Source organism: Podarcis liolepis, assembly GCF_965112155.1.
Source record: "Podarcis liolepis genome assembly, chromosome: 5".
NCBI lineage: Eukaryota > Metazoa > Chordata > Lepidosauria > Squamata > Lacertidae > Podarcis > Podarcis liolepis.
This window is the reverse complement of record NC_139556.1, coordinates 56,733,439-56,751,378: the sequence shown is the minus strand read 5'-3', so window position 1 is coordinate 56,751,378 and position 17,940 is coordinate 56,733,439. Positions and strand designations below refer to the sequence as shown.

At 42.8% G+C, this 17,940-nt stretch overlaps 1 protein-coding gene across 8 annotated transcripts in view; it reads right to left on the bottom strand.

Moving 5' to 3' along the window:
* Nucleotides 1-17,940, bottom strand: part of SORCS1 (sortilin related VPS10 domain containing receptor 1) — a 413,218-nt gene that overhangs the window by 91,510 nt on the left and 303,768 nt on the right. For all 8 annotated transcript variants that reach the window (XM_083504744.1, XM_083504743.1, XM_083504746.1 and 5 more), the window contains exons 17-19: nucleotides 13,876-13,989; nucleotides 12,906-13,077; nucleotides 6,965-7,151 (exon numbers count right to left, since the gene is read on the bottom strand). In XM_083504744.1, the coding sequence (XP_083360870.1) occupies nucleotides 6,965-7,151; nucleotides 12,906-13,077; nucleotides 13,876-13,989 (473 nt within the window). The remainder of the gene's footprint in view (nucleotides 1-6,964; nucleotides 7,152-12,905; nucleotides 13,078-13,875; nucleotides 13,990-17,940) is intronic.

The following is a 17,940-nucleotide window of genomic DNA, read 5'->3' as shown; positions in this document are numbered from 1 at the left end:
AGCAGGCACATTCTGAATATTGCAGAATCATAGAAAAATAGAGTTGGGAGGGACAACGAGGGTCATCTAGTCCAGTGTTTCCCAACCGGTGTTCCGCGGCACACTAGTGTGCCGTGAGACGCTGGCTGGTGTGCCGTGGGAGGGAGGCGGGCGAGTCGGGCGGTGAGAGGCGGCGGCGGCGAGGATCCGCGTCGAGCCGGGGGCGGCTCCGCGGTAGTGGTGCCGAGGTTTCTCTCTCCATTCTCCCCTCACACACACACACAGGAAATAACACAGGATCAGCTGACAGGACCAAGCCAATGGGGCGGCGGCGGGGCAGCGCGTGCAAAAGGGAGGAGCGCGAGACAGCGGACGAGGAGGAGGCCGGCATGTCCGGGCAGCAGCAGCAACAACAGCAGCAGCAACTCCCGGCGACGGCTCCTCAAGCCCCGGGCAACCCTACTCCCTCACCGGCCTCGGCCGCCCTCCTGCTCCACCCGCCACCGCCTCCCCCGCCCACCTCGGCCCCGCCGCCGCCCCCTCCTCCGCCCGCTATCGCCGCCACCACCACAACAGCCGCCGCCGCCTCAGCTGCCGCCGTCCCTCAGTCCCTCGCTTTGCTGCCTCCTCCCCCCCCACCCCCAAAGCTTGGAGGTTCCCCCGGCAAGGGGGAGGGAAAAAAATTGAAAACTTTCACTTTCGTGCGTCCCTCCCGGCGTGACGCTGCGCGCTGACGTCACGGGGCTGTAATGGTGGTGTGCCGCGAGATTTTTTTCATCAAACAAGTGTGCCTTTGCCCAAAAAAGGTTGGGAAACACTGATCTAGTCTAACCCTCAGCAATGCAGGAATCTCAACACATTGCCCCACCCAGCTGCTGCCCCGTTAGGAACAGTTCACAAAAGTGACTTATGAAGAATCATGAGTAGAACATAGATTCTACTTTGAGAGCCGAGCAGCTTTGTGTGTGTGTGTGTGTGTGTGTGTGTGTGTGTGTGTGTGTGTTTTAAATCACCAAAGCGGGTAATTATGATTAACTTCTGAAATCAGTGTGTTAGAAAACAAAAAAATGCAGCTTTGAAAATGCAGCTTTGGAACAGCAGGTGGTGTTGTACTCCTATCTACATGATACTGAGAGCAATAAAAATACACATTACTTTTTCTTGCAGAGTTGGACAACCTTTTATGATCTTGGGGTCAATTGTTATTTAAAACTTTTCAAGCCATCCTAAAAATATAGGGTTTGCCTCCACAAGGACCATTCATGTTCATGGAACTGGTATATCCTGTTTTCCTCACTCTGTGTATGAGGCATTAGTGTGCTCCCCCCCCCCATACAGTGAGCAAACTAGGGACATGCTAGCTAGCCCTGTCATTCCCAGCATGTCACTGTTACTGGTCCTACAACCATCCAGGCTATGGAGGCAAACGTCTCTAGTGTGTGTGTTCTCGTGCATCTGTTGGTTCAAGTCCCAAGTGCAGCTCTTTTGGGCAGAGGGGAAACTGTAGCTCCATGGTAGAGCTTTGCATATAGAGGAATTGATATGCCTTGCATGTAGAAGATCCCACATCAGGTTGCAGGTGATGGGAGAGATCTCCACCTGAGATCTCTGCCTTGAAATACTTACCAGGTAGAGGGCCTTCTCAGTGGTGGCGCCCTCCCATCAGATGTCAAGGAAATAAACAACTATCTGACATCTGAAGGCAGCCCTGTTTAGGGAAGCTTTTAATGTTTGATGTTTTATTCTGTTTTTAATCTGTTGGGAGCCGCCTAGAGTGGCTGGGGAAACCCAGCTGGATGAGTGGGGTATAAATAAATTAATAACAATAATAATATTACTACAAAGACCCAGTATAAGGCAGCTTCCTATGTGCTCTAATGTCTATGAGCAACGGTTATAAATAGAAGCACCAATCCATTTTGGTTCTCTCTGTTTCTCATTTTTCTAGTCTTAAATTCATTTCTCCTCATTTTGCAGGCAATTTGTGTGGTTTAAAATAATGAGAAGAATCCTCATGAAAATCCACCAGCTTTTTAGTGTGAGTTTCTGCTCACAGATGGCAGACACAGTTTCATATACAATTTTGATCAATGGATACATTGTTGCAAGTAATTTTCACTAATATAATACATGTTTATGTTAGTTTCACTAATGGCTTCACATTTATGCAGATTTTTCTGTAATATATGCATTTTTGTAAACATTGCTAGGCTTGAGAACTGCATCACAGAATTGTGATAAGTGCAAATTTTGAAGGATGGCTGTGTTTCAGTTCTCACAGTGGGAATTGGATAGATTTCAAATGCAAACTGAATCAAATTTCTTCTGCATTCTTGTTATGGTTTTACAGAAAGTCTCTCTACATTTACAATGCTCCTGGTTTGTTTATTTAGTAGATTCTTCTGGACTAATTTTGTATTAGAACACCAGCTTGCAACTATTCGTTTATTTTATTTGTTATAATCCTTTGTTTTCATGATATATATTTTTTTAAATATATGTTTAGCATTCTAACCATAGGTATAAAGTTTAAAACCAGAGAGACACTGCCCTTTCTTGACCTTTAAAGCATATGCAACTGATCATGTGAATCAGCTTTCAGGAGCACTAGGGACAGACTAGCCCTTTCTACCCTATAACTGAATACCTCCATTCTCTGTACCTGCTTGCCTTAGACTGCTGGGAGCCACAATTACTCAGTCTGCTGAGTAATTTGGTTCTAGGAACACTGAGGAAAATATGAAAAGCTATGCTGCTTGTGATCCTGCTGAGAGCCTCAGTAACTTTTTTGCATTCTATTCTAATGCTGTACACTGTGTTGATCAAATTATGTGGTGGGGAAACCCATTCCCAGAGAGGAATGACCCAGACAACGACTTTTCCTTTGTAGCTTGTGGCCTGCATAGGCAAATAGCTGCTCCATCAAGTGGCCTCATTAGCTTGCAAACAAAGTAGTGCACAGTGAAGATGGGCCCCTGCGGAATCATCTTCTGTCAAATTGTAGCAGATTGCATGGCCCTGTGTTATCAGAGACCCCCAGAGCCTCTCTGGAGATATTACCAGCACTCAAGTGTGTTTGCAGTGACCTTTACAAACAAAGAAGGCCTGGCCTCCCCACCCCGCTGGCATTTTCATAAAGATGGGAAGAGATAAGAGGCTGAGAAGGCAATTTCATTCCTTTCATATTGATTTTGGTTAGTTTGGTTGCTGATATTTAAATATTGATCTTAATCATTTCTGTATCCTTGTTTAGCTTTTGTGGCATAATGCTGAGAACTGCTTTATATAAATAAATACAAACTCACATATAAATAAATACATACATAATTTGTTTAAGTAAAGATTGGCCAACAGAACTTTGTAAATTTTGTATCAAGGTTCAATGGGCTGCTTGCTCTTTATATAAAATCTTAACTTTTGCATTGAAAAGCAGTGCTTTTTGGGGGGGGGGTACGCAGGGATACGCACACCCCTAAACATTTTGTGAATCTTAGTACTTTTGTCCATTTACTGTATTTATTTCCCCTGATTTGAACTATAAAATGGTGGCTTTCTTGCGTCAAAATGAGAGTACTGAGGCATCAGGCATAAGCCTGCATTTTATTAATGTTTGATCAGGGCTTGTATATTAAAGAGAGGGCTTAGATTTTTAAAAGTTTCATGCCAGGCAGAGAAAACCTTGGCCATTCTCCTAAGACAAGGGGCCCCCCCTTGATTGATAGCAGAAAACAATTCTCAAAGTCGTAAAAGCTGAAAATACAGACTAAGAGCAGGACATTGACCCTACATGTTACAGAAGATAACAAAGGCAGAGATAAACATAATTAGGAATGGGCAAATAGTAAAATGATACCATGGGCCTCTCTTAAACCTTGAGCTGTATTTTCTAAGGCCAGAGGCAAATGGGAGAAAAAACATCTAGCTGACAGAAAAAGAGAGCATTTTTAGGAAACTGGTTTGGCTGGGGAAAAAGAAGCTTCTTCCTATTTTATTTTGAGGCTGGAAAGGAGGGTGAAAGGGGGAGGTGTAAACTAAAGAGCCTTCTTTAAAAACTGTTTTTTTTACTGAGTTCCTTCCTTTCTACTTTGAGAAGCTTTATTCTTTTAAAAGGTTACCTATGATAATGTATGAAATATATTAGCTTAAATATATTGGCTTAAATGTAACTATGCAAAGGATTTAGAAAGTAACAAATTTAGATGTTAGATTCTTATTTCATAGAATCATAGAGTCCTAGAGTTGGAATAGACCACAGGGGCCATTGAGCCCAGCCTCCTGCTAGACAAGAAGACGCCATCTGGGCAGTCCTGATATATGGCTGTCAGACATTTGTTTAGAAACCTTCAAATGAAGGAGATCTTTCAATGTTGATGTGAAACTCAAGATCCTTGACATATGTTTAAGATAAAAATTTAAGATTAACCATTTGTTTTAGAAGGCAATAGGGCAAGGAGGGCAAGAGGTGAGCTGGTAATTAAGATTCCTTGTTGAGACACATGTAAGATATATTACTACTTATTTGTCATTTATAGATGTAACAATATATAGCTCTTTGTCCTCCATATAAGGACAGGAGGATATGGGTGTATCTTTTGTGATTGGTTCTAGCAATCAGCCAATAGGAAATCCAACCAGGCTGATTGGACAGAGGCAGCCACAGGAGGAGCAAAGGGGGCTGGATTAAGGGAATATAAGGGCTGGCCATAATGGCAGGAAGCCAGGCCAGAGCTTGGTAACCATATACCACTGTGCCTCTCATTTATTTGTCTGACAAATAAATAATTATTTTAATTTCTCTATTGCTGCGTTGAATATTTCATTCCAGCTAAGCGTTAACCACAAGCAGGGTGCTACAGTACCCCAAACATTTTTTACGAAAGAAAGAAAAAAGCACTGCATATATCAGCTTAGGTATTTTCAACAGCTTCAAACTAAAGCTTAGTATTATGTTATAGTTCTTTCATGGGCCAGTATAAACAAAGGCCTGTTTGCACACTCTGTAAATCGCATCCTCTGAGAGCAAACTGACTATGTGAACAAGGCAGGGGCAGCAACTCCCCAAAATCAGGGCCCAGCGTGGAGCTGAGCGTGCTGTGGCTTCAGTGGCTCCTCCTCCTGCTGCCATGGAGGGGAAGGGGGGGAGAAGCCCCCAGCCAGTGGCAGTGGCAGGAGGAGGAGGGCGATGAGGAGCCACTGGCCACTGAATCCATGTTGCCACCATGTTCTTGGCTCCTTCAACATCCTGATGTAAATTGAGGGTGGCACTTGCTCAACTTCCTGTCCCCCCATCTCCCTCACAAGTTGGCACCTCTGCAGCAAGGCTTCCCTGTGCTCACTAGTATACAGCCCACAGGGACTTAGTTGCCTAGGGCAATGCCCACCTATCAAAAGTCTTGTTGCACCTTTCAGCCCACTAAGCCAATTCCTTCTTTTACCTTTCCCATTCCTTTTTCCTTTCTAAGGCTGCAATCTTCTACACACTAATAATAAAGAAGTACCACTGAACTGGGTAGGACCTGCTTTCGAGTAGACCAGGGGTTGCCCACCTTTTTAGGCTAGTGGGCAGCTTTTGAATTTTGAGAGAGTGCTGGGGGGTTAGCCGTCACAAAATGGCTGCCATGGAGGTGCCATGGCAAAACACAAATGGCTGTCATGGGGAGAGTGACTGAAAACAAAATGGAAGAGATAACTACCCCTGACAACCGTGTGCTTATCATGGAAAGTCGGCTATGTCCTGCAGGTCCTGATTATGGACAGCACTCACACTGGTGCCACTCATTTTGCCTCTTTCCAGTGTCTAGAACATTGCTCTCTCTGCCCCCAATCTAACCTCATTATTTCATCTTCCTCCCAAGCTTCCACTATTGTTCCATCAAACTCTATTTCCTATCAGCCCCTAACCTTACTATTCCTCCCTACCCTTCAGCCAGTCAACTTCTCCACACACATCCACCTCCGCCAGACCCTACCTTTGCTCCTTCTCCCTCCCCTACTCTCTGTGTGGGTCTGTCTGCATGCATCAACTGCTCCTCAGTGTTAAGAAGAAGAGAAGAAGAGTTTGGATTTGATATCCTGCTTTATCACTACCCTAAGGAGTCTCAAAGCGGCTAACAATCTCCTTTCCCTTCCTCCCCCACAACAAACACTCTGTGAGGTGAGTGAGGCTGAGAGACTTCAGAGAAGTGTGACTAGCCCAAGGTCACCCAGCAGCTGCATGTGGAGGAGCAGGGAAGCGAACCCGGTTCACCAGATTACGAGTCCACTGCTGTTAACCACTACACTACACTGGCTCTCAAGTGTGACCTGCCTACTGTGATCTTAGCTTTGGCTCCACTTGATGTTACATACCCTTTCCTTCACCCACCAGTCCCAGAGGACAGCAACCCCCACTGTTTGGTGCCAGGCCTGAAGCAGGATATAAATACATTAATAAACAAATCTTTCCCATTTTTCATGAGGAATCAAAATTGAGAAAGCACAGCACAAAGTGGTTGCCATCTCTCCTCCTGCTATACTAAAGAATCATACTAGGTCTGGGGCACTGCGGAAGAGGCAAAATGGTGGTCATGCTGCTAACATAGTTGCTACTGCCAGTTCTTGCAGCAGCAACAAAAAACAAATGGCAATCTGAGGAACGTTGTGCTACTGACAAGTGTGAGCCCCAGCCTGGATAAAAAGGTGGAGAATTTTCATCCTCCTTGGAGAAATTCAGTGAAATTATGTCTTCGGTTACTTTACTCATGGATAGGGTGGGGAATTTTGAGAGGCCATTTCCTCACAGCATTAAGATGTCCTGCTGAATTTTTTTGGTACCCATTTCTCTTTCACTTCCATCTTCCCAAAGAATAAATGTTAATATAAAAGTGAACTACTCCTTCTCTTAGCAGGTTTCATAGTACAAACGTATAAGAAAGAAAGAAAGAAAGAAAGAAAGAAAGAAAGAAAGAATCTTTAAAATATTTCATATACCAATGTAATAACATACAATTTACATGCAAGTACATGACAGCACTGTCTGCCCCCAGGCTGTTTTCCACCTGCGCTGTTACTCGGAAAATCCCCACATTCTGATAGACGTGCTTGATCCCATCTTCTGTGGAGCTGAGATTGGCGTATGACACAGCGCTGCCGTCTCCAAAATCCACACGGATTATTGATCTTTGAATGTCACCCTAAATTAGAGAGGTAGGGAGGATAATTAGTATAAAATAGATATGGAATCCAGGGCAATTTGAATATTTGCCATCTTGAAAGGTATTCAGGCATACAAGTAAGAATCTACATTTATAGGGATCAGTCAAAATCTTATGTCTGGTTCAGCAAAAATTAGTTGGGGGGGATTTTGACAAAACCACTGAGGCAAAACTAAAGGAGAAGAATGAAATTGTTTTAGGGTAGGCAAAGTTATTCTGGGGAGGGGGCTTCTTGCCTTCTTTCTGTTTAAGAGCCTCTGCCAAAATCAGTGAATTAGAACACAAAAGTAGAAACTGCCAGTCCTGACACAATTGTTCTCTGCTCCCCAAAACATTTCAGGGGTTCACAACATGAGTTGAATTATGACTCCCAAAATTGCTGCTCCCAATTTTCTGCCTGTGAATGGGATAGCAAACTGGAGGCAGCTGTTTTGGGCACACCGCTATATTTGAGTTTTGGTGAATCACAGAAACAATTTATGCTACTCTGCCTAAACTTCCTAGTGGATTGCAGTATCTGGATGACATTCTGCAATGCAGTCATATCTCAAAAATGGTTCTCAGAATGACAGGACTGCTTGAATCTGGTCCAAATTGTGTATGCCACAAAAGTCAGAACCCTAAAGATGCAAAATCCCATTTAGGAATTTTACAACAAAGTGACTGGGTGTACATATATGTTAATGTTTATGTGTGTATATCTGTGAGAGAAATGTTTGTTCATAATGTCATTTTAAATAATGGAAAACCATTATTACATCCCAACTTAATCTCATGTGGCATAAACCCATACGTGTTTAATTTGGAAGTTAAGTCCCACTGTGTTCAGTTGTGCTTATTCCAAGGTAAGTGTGCACAGGCTTGCTGTCTATGTCCCTCACACCCTTCAAGAAAACACCTGGCATCAACTCCAGACAAGCAAGAACTTTCCTTGCACTGCTGATATCAGCAGTGAAAAAGAAAGTCCGCTTCTGCATACATACATACATACATACATACATACATACCCCTAAACATTTTGTGAATCTTTGTACTTTTGTCCATTTACTGTATTTAGTTTTCCTGATTTGAACTATAAAATGGTGATTTTCTTAAGTCAAAATGAGAGTGCCCCTAAACATTTTTTTTTTAGAAAAAAAAGCACTGGATGTAGGCATCACAGGGTTCACTGAAACTTACTCCCAGCACAAGGTGTACATGGTTATAGCAGCCTTGGCATAATATAAAAAGGACTCAGAAAATGATACTGAGTCATTTCTAATATGTCTTCTTCTTTTTAATCCCCTTTAATAAATTTTGGTGGGCCAAAGAATATGCTGAGTCTACAGCTGTCCGAGGAGCAGAAAATCACTTTGGAGCTCAGCAGGACGTGGACTTCTGATTCACATCATGGCTTCCTGCTGAGAAAGGTGCCTCCTTCCAGTCTAATTAGAGGAGACCTACAGCTGCCACTCTTCCAGTGCCTCTTTCACAAGATGAATTTCCTTGCTTTTTCCAGTTCATTCCTGTGAAAATTATTTAATCCTTTGAACTGAAAATGCCTCCCACCTGTCCCTGAACTGAATACACAACCTGTAGTTCAGGATTTAACACATTTCTAAAAGGCCATGTTTCAAAAGCTGGCATTTAAGAATTTCAGTATTTCAGGGCAAGCAGCTTTTATGCAATAGTGTGACCAGCAGGACAGATATTTTCTGTGCCAATGAAGAAAAACAAGAAGAGGGGCAAAAAGAGACACCCAAAACTTAACATTTCTAAGTGTGTTGAAAGTTGACTTCATAGTTCCACAGCATAGGGGACAGGTTGTTGTTCAGTGGTATAGCGCTTGATTTACATACAAGAGAGGTTCCAGGTTCAATACCTGCTGTTTCCAGATAGTGGGACAGAGTCCTGCTTGAAACCCTTGGCAACCAGCTAAGAGTCAAATCATATGGAACTAGATGAAACAATAGTCTGACTTGGTATAACGCACTTTCCTAGGTTCCTGTGTTGCTTCCCACAGGTCTTTTTCCCCTGCATCCCATAAATTGGTCAGAACATCTTTCACAGTATTGTATACATAGGAAGTGCATTTCTGCATGATGTGCTTATACCACAGTCCAAACATAAAGCATAAGTCCAAATGGCTTGAGAACACTTCTGTAATCAGGTGTCTGACTAAATCACAGTGTAGGGTCTCCAGGAAATTACAGATAGAAAGCTGCACAAGAGCAACTCAGTAAATATAGAATATCACTAGGTATGTGTAACTGACACCCATAATGAGGATTTCTACAGTACATGAAATTACAAAAGACTGATCTGTATCTGTCATCCCCCCTCCCATCCTTCATTCATCACAGTGACAAATGTAGTGCTAGACTGAATAGTTTTGTGACTCTGCTGAGCTCAGATAATAAGGTAGGCAGTAAAGGGAACACATTTCTCCCACAGGTTTTACATCAATGCATCAAAGCTGTGATTCTAAGTGTATCTTAATCATTTCTTCCCCAAAGTCTCCTTAAGATGGTCCTCTATGGCATCCATTAGTGCTCAAACATTCTCCGAGTACCTGAATATTTATCAAATATTCTCCAAATACTTAATACTGAAAAGCACATGCTTTGTGTGCAAAAAGCCCCAAGTTCATCCCTCGGCATCTTCTGCCTGATGGAAATACTGCTGTCTGAAACCCTGGATTGCTGCAGTGCAAGTAATCCAGAGAGGGGCAAGTTGAATGGGGGATTTTCATGGAGTAGGCACAATCTGATGTTCTTGCTGTTGTGGCTGCTTTGCCCTCTCTCTCTCTCAGTAACCAGCATTACGAAGCATTGGGAAGCCAGGTCAGCAACACAGTCCTGCCTGTACTGTTCTGCCACCTGCTGCTGCTTGTATCCGTGCATATTTCTTTTTTTAAAAAATGATCTGTTTCTGAATTGTTCTGTGCTCTCTCTATGAGAAAGCTGCTTCAACAAGAAGCACAGCATCCAGATCAAGGGAAGTAATAAAGGTAAAGGACCCCTGACAGTTAAGTCCAGTAGCAGACGACTCTGGGATTGCAGCACTCATCTCACTTTACAGGCCGAGGGAGTCGGCGTTTGTCCTCAGACAGTTTTTCCGGGTCATGTGGCCAGCTTGACTAAGCCGCTTCTGGTGCAACGGAACACCGAAACCAGAGCAGTGCACGGAAATGCTGTTTACCTTCCCGCTGGAGCAGTACCTATTTATCTACTTGCACTTTTTTTGACGTGATTTCGAACTGCTAGGTTGGCAGCAGCTGGGACTGAGCAACAGGAGCTCACCCCATCGCGGGGATTCAAACTGCTGACCTTCTGATCGGCAAGCCCAAGATGCTTAGTGGTTTAGACCACAGTGCCACCCGCGTCCCTTAAGGGATGTAATAGTCCCACTCTATTCTGCCATAGTCAGACCACACCTGGAATAGTGTGTCCCATTCTGAAAACCACAATTTAAGAAGGATATTGACAAACTAGAATGTGTGCAGAGAAGGGAGACAAAAATGATCAAGGGTCCTGAAATAAAGCCTTATGAGGAATGGTTGAAGAAGTTGTGTATGTTTGGCCTTGAAAAAGAGGAGACTGAGAGGAGCCATGATAGCTATCTTCAAGTATCTAAGGGTTGTCACATGGAAGATGGAGTCAGCTTGTTTTCTTGTGCTCCAGAGGGTAGGACCCGAACCAATGACGTCAAGTTACAAGAAAGGAGATTCCAACTAAACATCAGGAAAAACTTTATGATAGTAAGAGCTACTTGACAGTAGACTGGACTCCCTTGGGAGGTGGTGGACTATCCTTCATTGGAAGTATTTAAGCAGAGGTTGAATGGCCATCTGTCTTGGATGCTTTAGTTGAGATTCCTGTATTGCAGAGTTGGACTAGATGACCCTGGGGTTCATTTTATCTCTCCAATTCTGTGATTCTATGATTCTAAGCAGTTTCCAACCCTTCCATCAACTCAACGTGATTGGAGTGCCCCGAGGAAATAATTCTCTATGATTAAAAGCTAGCCCCATCCATTAGAATAAGAGATCCTCTCCCCCAACTCTCCATCACCTTCCCTCTTGAGCTCTGTGGGGCTTCCTTAGTTGGGTCCAAACAGAGTCACTTGCAAATGAAGTGATACACCTCAAGGCATCTTGATAATAGAACAATCTAATGAGGTAAAATGAGAACCTTCCTTGAATTACCCCAATGCACCTTGTAATTCAGGGTATACAAAGAGCTGATGCACATGCCTAACCCATGGCTATATAAACAAGCAAGGTGTTAAATAATTAGCTGCATTTTATACCTGAATTCTTCTCACAGCCTCTGAAATTCTTTACACCTATGGATTCAAAAGTAACAGCCTGGCCCATTTACAGAATATGATTATAACTTGATTACGTGTAAGTCATGCATGGAGTTTCAATGTGGGAGGAGATGATACTGCTAATTTTAATCATCTTAATGAGGACAACACCTTCAAACAATCAATTTCAGTCTCACCCAAGTGGCTGCAAGCATGATTTTTTTCTATGAAGTGCTGAGCCTTACATGTAAATCAAAATGTTAAACAATGAGATGTAATCAAAATGTTTTTAAATCTAGTCCCAAGCTTGACATTTAATTGGAAGCTTTCAGTTAAGCAATGACTTGTTATCTCTTTATCCTTGCAGATGTTTAAAACATATTTTAAAGCAGGTTTTGCAACAGGCAGTTGTTGTTTCTCCTTGGATGTCTTCCAGAATGTAATTCTCAAGCATTTGCTTTTTCTGGTCTTTATGCAGATTACTGTAACTCAAATTTTTCAGCCCATAGTCCAGTGCAGAGATGGTTTTTAAGACACCTATAGCATAGGAATTTTAATTTCTTTCTCTCTCTCTCTCTCTCTCTCTCTCTCTCACACACACACACACACACACACACACATGTCTTGAGCCAAATTTGGTAGCAAAAAACTTTCCATGTCTTAACACAAATATACCCTCTATACTTATATGCTATCTTATATTGTGTAAATTGCTTCGATTCAGATGCTGCAGTCAGTTTTGTAGCATCTATTTCTTAAACATGTATAAAGATGGGAACTGATGGGTGAGGTTTTCTCTAGATTTCTGCAGAGTGAATGCCCCATCTTAACTCCTTGTGAATGCACACATTACTATCTTACAATGCACCTAGCATAAAACTATACTATGAGTACTTGCATTTGATAATGTTGAGTTCAATGGTTGATAGAACGGATGTCAGGGTCTTTATTATCCCTTGGTTGTCTTTTCACCAGTAGGTGTTGACTTTTCAAGTCACTAAGTTGTGGGATTCAAGAAGAATAAAACTGTCTGTTTCAACATGGAAACTAATCCACAATTAGCACTTCTTAAGCAAGACTGGGTGTCCTCCATGCCTCATTTAAGTAACAAATGGTAGTTGACAGAACACATTGTTTCAGAAATGTAAATTTTCCATATCCTCTAAATGCTGGCTTTGCCATTTGCTTGGCAATATTTGCCCAGGTAACTTCACTTTTGGGTCTACCCTTCAAGGAATTGGGAAAGGCAAAAATGGAAGTGAGCAAAGGTTACAGAAGTTAACGAAGCCCTGCTTATTGTAGCCCAGATACACAGCTCATATTTATCAAGCCATTAATCAGTTAAATCCCACTGGCCAATTAATTTTGTTCACTTCTATCCATTTTCTTCTAAACGATTCAGACTCAAAAGCCCCAGTGGGAAATGTGGGAAAGACAACATACCTCCTCCAGCTGCACCATGAAGGTAACATTGTGCCCTTGTTCTGATGTCAATGTGCCATCTGAAGTGACAACTCGGAGTCCTCGTGGGGCTTTGCCAGGACACTGCTGAGGCTTGGCTGTGTACTGTTCACGCACACCATCTGTGCAGTTATTAGATACAACCTTCCTATACCTGTTGAAAGTGGGAAGCAGACACAACAGTGTAAGGAAGGACCACTGCAAGATGCTTACTTAAGACTATTTACTCTTTTTCAAGACCACCACCACAATATCCCAATTAGTTTAAGCAAATCATAACAATAACAGCAACTGTTATTATTTCATCACTTCTTACAGAAAAAGTCTCATAGCCATTCACAACAAATTAAGATCACACAGATATAATAAAGCAGCCAAAATAAATAAGACCATTAATGACGCTAAATGTTAATCTGACAGCAATTGATAATAAGGAATTTTATCACAAAACAGCATAGGTTGCGTGCACACTTAAAAACAGTTTCAAAGCTGATTCTCTCCCTCAAAGAGCTATGGGCATTGTAGTTTACCTCTCACAGAGCTAAAATTGACAGCAACTCGTAAAAAAACTACTGTGCCCATAAGTCTTTGAGGGGTGTATGTTTGCTTTTCATGTGCTTTAAAGGTATAGTGTTTACACAACCTAACACAAAATGAGGATAAATGGAGAAGCAGAGATGCCACCATTTCCAAAGCTCTGGCACTGATGTCAGCCAGAGAGGAAGGATAAATATGACTTTCTTTGTGTCAGCTCCAGACTGGCACAGCAGGGAAGGCTGGGTCATATGCATCACTGGTAGCTAGACTGTCTTAGAATCCCTTGGCAAGCCCCTCCGCATTTGAAGCCTTGCACTGCAATAGACCTGATGAACAGCATGAGGAAAGCTTAACAACCATTCACAAATAATATTAACAACTAGATTCTGGTAAGTCTGATCTGAAAACAACTCACCCAGTGCTGTTGAGATAACTCTGACCAATACTGCAGTCTTTTGACAAGGAGGATGGGTTGTACCAAAATGCAGGCAAGCACTGGCCATTGCTGTGACGCTCAAATCCATAGTCACTGGTTTGAATGAAGGAGAGATTGTTTCAGTGATATGTGAATCAGAAGCACATAATTCTGAGAGATCATGTTATAGTGAAGCCTGCAGAGAGGTATACCACATTCACATAAATACAGCCCTGGAAGCTTACTTTGTCTTCTGCACATATATCCGTTTCACACAGGTATACATACATCTGTCTACAACTTGAGGGTGGTGTTGTACAGCTGTGGGCTTCTTGTCTGCATTTGCCTCAATCAGTCATCATGGGCATACATAGAAGTTGGTCAGATTGGCTCCTACCAATGGCTCAAAAACCATACCTCCCCACTCTGGCTTGGAGTGGCTAGGAGCCCCCCCCCCATCTGTTTGCATGCTCAGACAGATGGACCAACAGAGGAGGAGGAGGAGAGGAGGAGGAGAGCAGCAATGGAGAAAGACACCGGAAGAGTGTGAAAGGTGAAAAAAGTGCAAACTTTTTGAGTTTCTGGTCTCTCCCGGCTTCAGAGGCACCAATACATCTCCTTGCCAAGGGCACATGTGGGGTGGGTGAGGGTGCTGATATAGCTCCTTGCCAAGGGCACAAGGAAGCATAGGTATGGCTCTGTCAGTAACTATACAACATTTGAGCCTGGTTGATTTTGGATCATGACCATTCATTTCAGTATCATAATTTTAGCAGAAACTACTCTTTAGTACCCAGTGGATGGGTAGGTCAAAGCACAGCGAATATGTACCAGACTCCCCATGCATTTTGTCGCCTTCACTTCTTTGGGTTGTTGTGTGATGTTAGAAGTTATCTAGAGGATAACTATGGCCAGAGGAAATGAAGCTGCCTTATATCAGATCTCACCATTGGTCAATCTAGTTCAGTAGATTGGCTATTCTGACTCCCCACTAGTTTCTAAGATTGCCCCCCAGATTTGATATCTGAGATCCTTTTACTGGAGATGTCAGAGGGTGAATGTGGGACCTTTTGGGTGCAAAATGTGTGGTCCACAACTGAGCTGAGTGTTGTCCCAGGAATTGCTCAATTTCCTTTGAAAACAAGTGATATGCAAAGGGAGGGGAGAATGAAGGCTGAACTTCTGCTAAGACTGCAGAAGAAAAGGTACAGAGGTCGAGAAGGGATGATTCAGTTAGCACTTGTTGGACAGCCCTGTCCAGTGCTATTTTTCTAGAAAAAGAGGTTCTGTAATTCACAATGAACACCCCCCTCATTCTTTTAGAATGGCAATGGCACCTACCTTAGAGGTGCCAGAACTCAGCTCCTGTGAGTTCCAGCTGAAAAAAAAGCCCTGACCCCATCAGTTCTTTTTGGCAATGGAATTGAGCCAACATTTTCACTTCACTCTTTCATATGTATAACATTCCTGAGTCTTTTTGCAAGCATGCTAAACACTGGTTAATTGTTCTGCAAACAGATACTTGGTTACCCAAAGGATGCAAAATAATTTTATAAGCATCCTAAGTGGAGACACAGCGTAAAGGCTATTGAAATTATCATTCCACAAGTGATAAAACTCATTTTCATTTATTTATAAATGAGGTTTCTTTCCTCTGTAATCTGATTGTCAACACACTGAAATGCTTGTATTGCTGAGGTCTCATGTATCAATATAATTAAAAAGCTGTAACGCTGCACTCTCACAGCATGTTCAATAATCAAGTGAAAGGCAGAGCAGCAAAATATGCAGAAAAGAGAATACGTGTTCAAAGCCTGATTTAATCAGTTTGAGTTTTTATGCTACATGCACCCTTTCTTCTAGGCAAGGAATCCTAGATGATATCTCTCAGTGCTGGATATGGATGACACAAGTGCTTAATTTTGAAAAGAGCAGAAGCAGGGCTCAAGCTGTCCTTTGAATTGCCTTGGGAGTCCTGCCTTAGTTAAGATGTTTTGCTGCAATCTATGGCCCCTGTGCTGCCAGGCAAAGGCGTCCCATGCTTATTGGGTACGGAACAGGGCTTTTAGCATTGTGTTTTAAGTGCTATAGCCCAGCTTGTGATTTTAAATTGAAGGACAAGTAGTGAAACAACAGCAACAACTTTAACTTCCATTTAAGATACATTTGTATGTTTCTACCACAAAACTAGCTCTCTGCAGTAAGCAAACAGATGCTGACTTTTGATTGCAACATTTTTTGGTTTTGGCAACTCCCTGCCTGCCTGCCTGCCTGCCTTTACATCCATTCATTCATTCACCTACCTACACACACAGAGAGAAATATGCTGAGAAATGACAGAAGCAACTCCTTTGCATCTCACTAGAGAGGCATTAGCATCACTCTTTCACCTTGCAGACCTGTAATCTAATGAATTTCTTGTCTTCTCTCTGATGCACACAGAACTCTGATGATAACAACAAATTGCCGCCTAACTGCAGACACAACAGGCTGCCTTGCAATCAACAAGCATCAGCATCAATTGGGACAAAGGATGAACCCCGCTACTTAAATCTGAAAATGGGAGTGCACTAAGATCAATAGCATTACAGCCAGACATCTGGTGTTTGAAACTGGTATTTGACATGTTCCCTGACAGCCTGACACCTAAGGCTGCAATCATGAAACCCACTTTACCTTGGAATAAGCCTCACTGAATTCAATGGTACATGCTTCTGAGCAGACAAAGATTGTGCTGCATGTTACGTTATTACTTTCACACGACCGTAATGGTTACCCATACTGTAACGATTGCTCCAGTAGCTTTTCCATGCACTGAGGTTTAACACATATGGTTTTTTTTCAGGTTTAAAAACCCACGGGGAGGTGTGAGGGAGACCAGGTAAGGTCTATGTGTGTGCATGATTATATGCAGAATATCACTGACTTGGATAAGAAGATTCAAATAATAATTCAGTTAATCTTTGGATCAGTGCCACCATTTTAGGAGGTGTATCCTATCCTCCATGTTGATATCTGAGTTTTGACAGCAGAATACCAGTTGCTGAAAACTGTGTGGGGTGAGGAATGTTGTTGTGCTCAGGTTCTGCCTGTGGTCTTCCCATAGGCATCTGGTTGGTCACTGTGAGAATGTTGGCCTAGGGAGGTCATTGGCCTAATCCAGCAAACTCTTCTTTTACATTGCCTGCAGCATTCATTTGGTAGGTGAGTAGTATACCTTATGTTCCTTCCATCGTGGTCATGTGAACTGCAAGGTTTACATGTGAATGCTCCCTAGTGCAGAGAGGTCCCATGTGTGGAATCTGTCTTCCTCAAACTGGGGAGCAAAAATGGGGGGGGGGATTCTGCACCTTCAGGAATTTATGTGGTGGTCCCAACACTTACTCCATCATCTACATGATGGAGGAAAGGGGGCATATCAAACATGTAATTATTGAAGCAGGGCTATAACTTTGGGTACAGAAGCCTCCTTGACACACCATGAGGTCTGTTCTGATTATGAAGTCTTTTATCCTCACATAGGGACGCGGGTGGCACTGTGGGTTAAACCACAGAGCCTAGGACTTGCCGATCAGAAGGTCGGCGGTTCGAATCCCTGCGACGGGGTGAGCTCCCATTGCTTGGTCCCTGGTCCTGCCAACCTAGCAGCTCGAAAGCACGACAAAGTGCAAGTAGATCAATAGGTACTGCTCTGGTGGGAAAGTAAACGGTGTTTCCATGTGCTGCTCTGGTTCTCCAGAAGCGGCTTAGTCATGCTGGCCACATGACCCGGAAGCTGTATGCCAGTAAAGCGAGATGAGCGCCGCAACCCCAGAGTCAGCCACGACTGGACCTAATGGTCAGGGGTCCCTTTACCTTTTACTATCCTCACATAAAGATAAGTTTTTTCTGACTCATGGTGCTTTAGCAAAGCAAGTTAGGGCATTAAACAAGTAATGGAGGTCACTGTTACAGCCAACCTAGCACAAAAACGAAATGATCCATTTTTAAAAAACATGTCGAGATTCATTTTCATACAGAATAAAAAATAAAATCTGCAGCTGGAGTGATACTTTGCATGCTGCA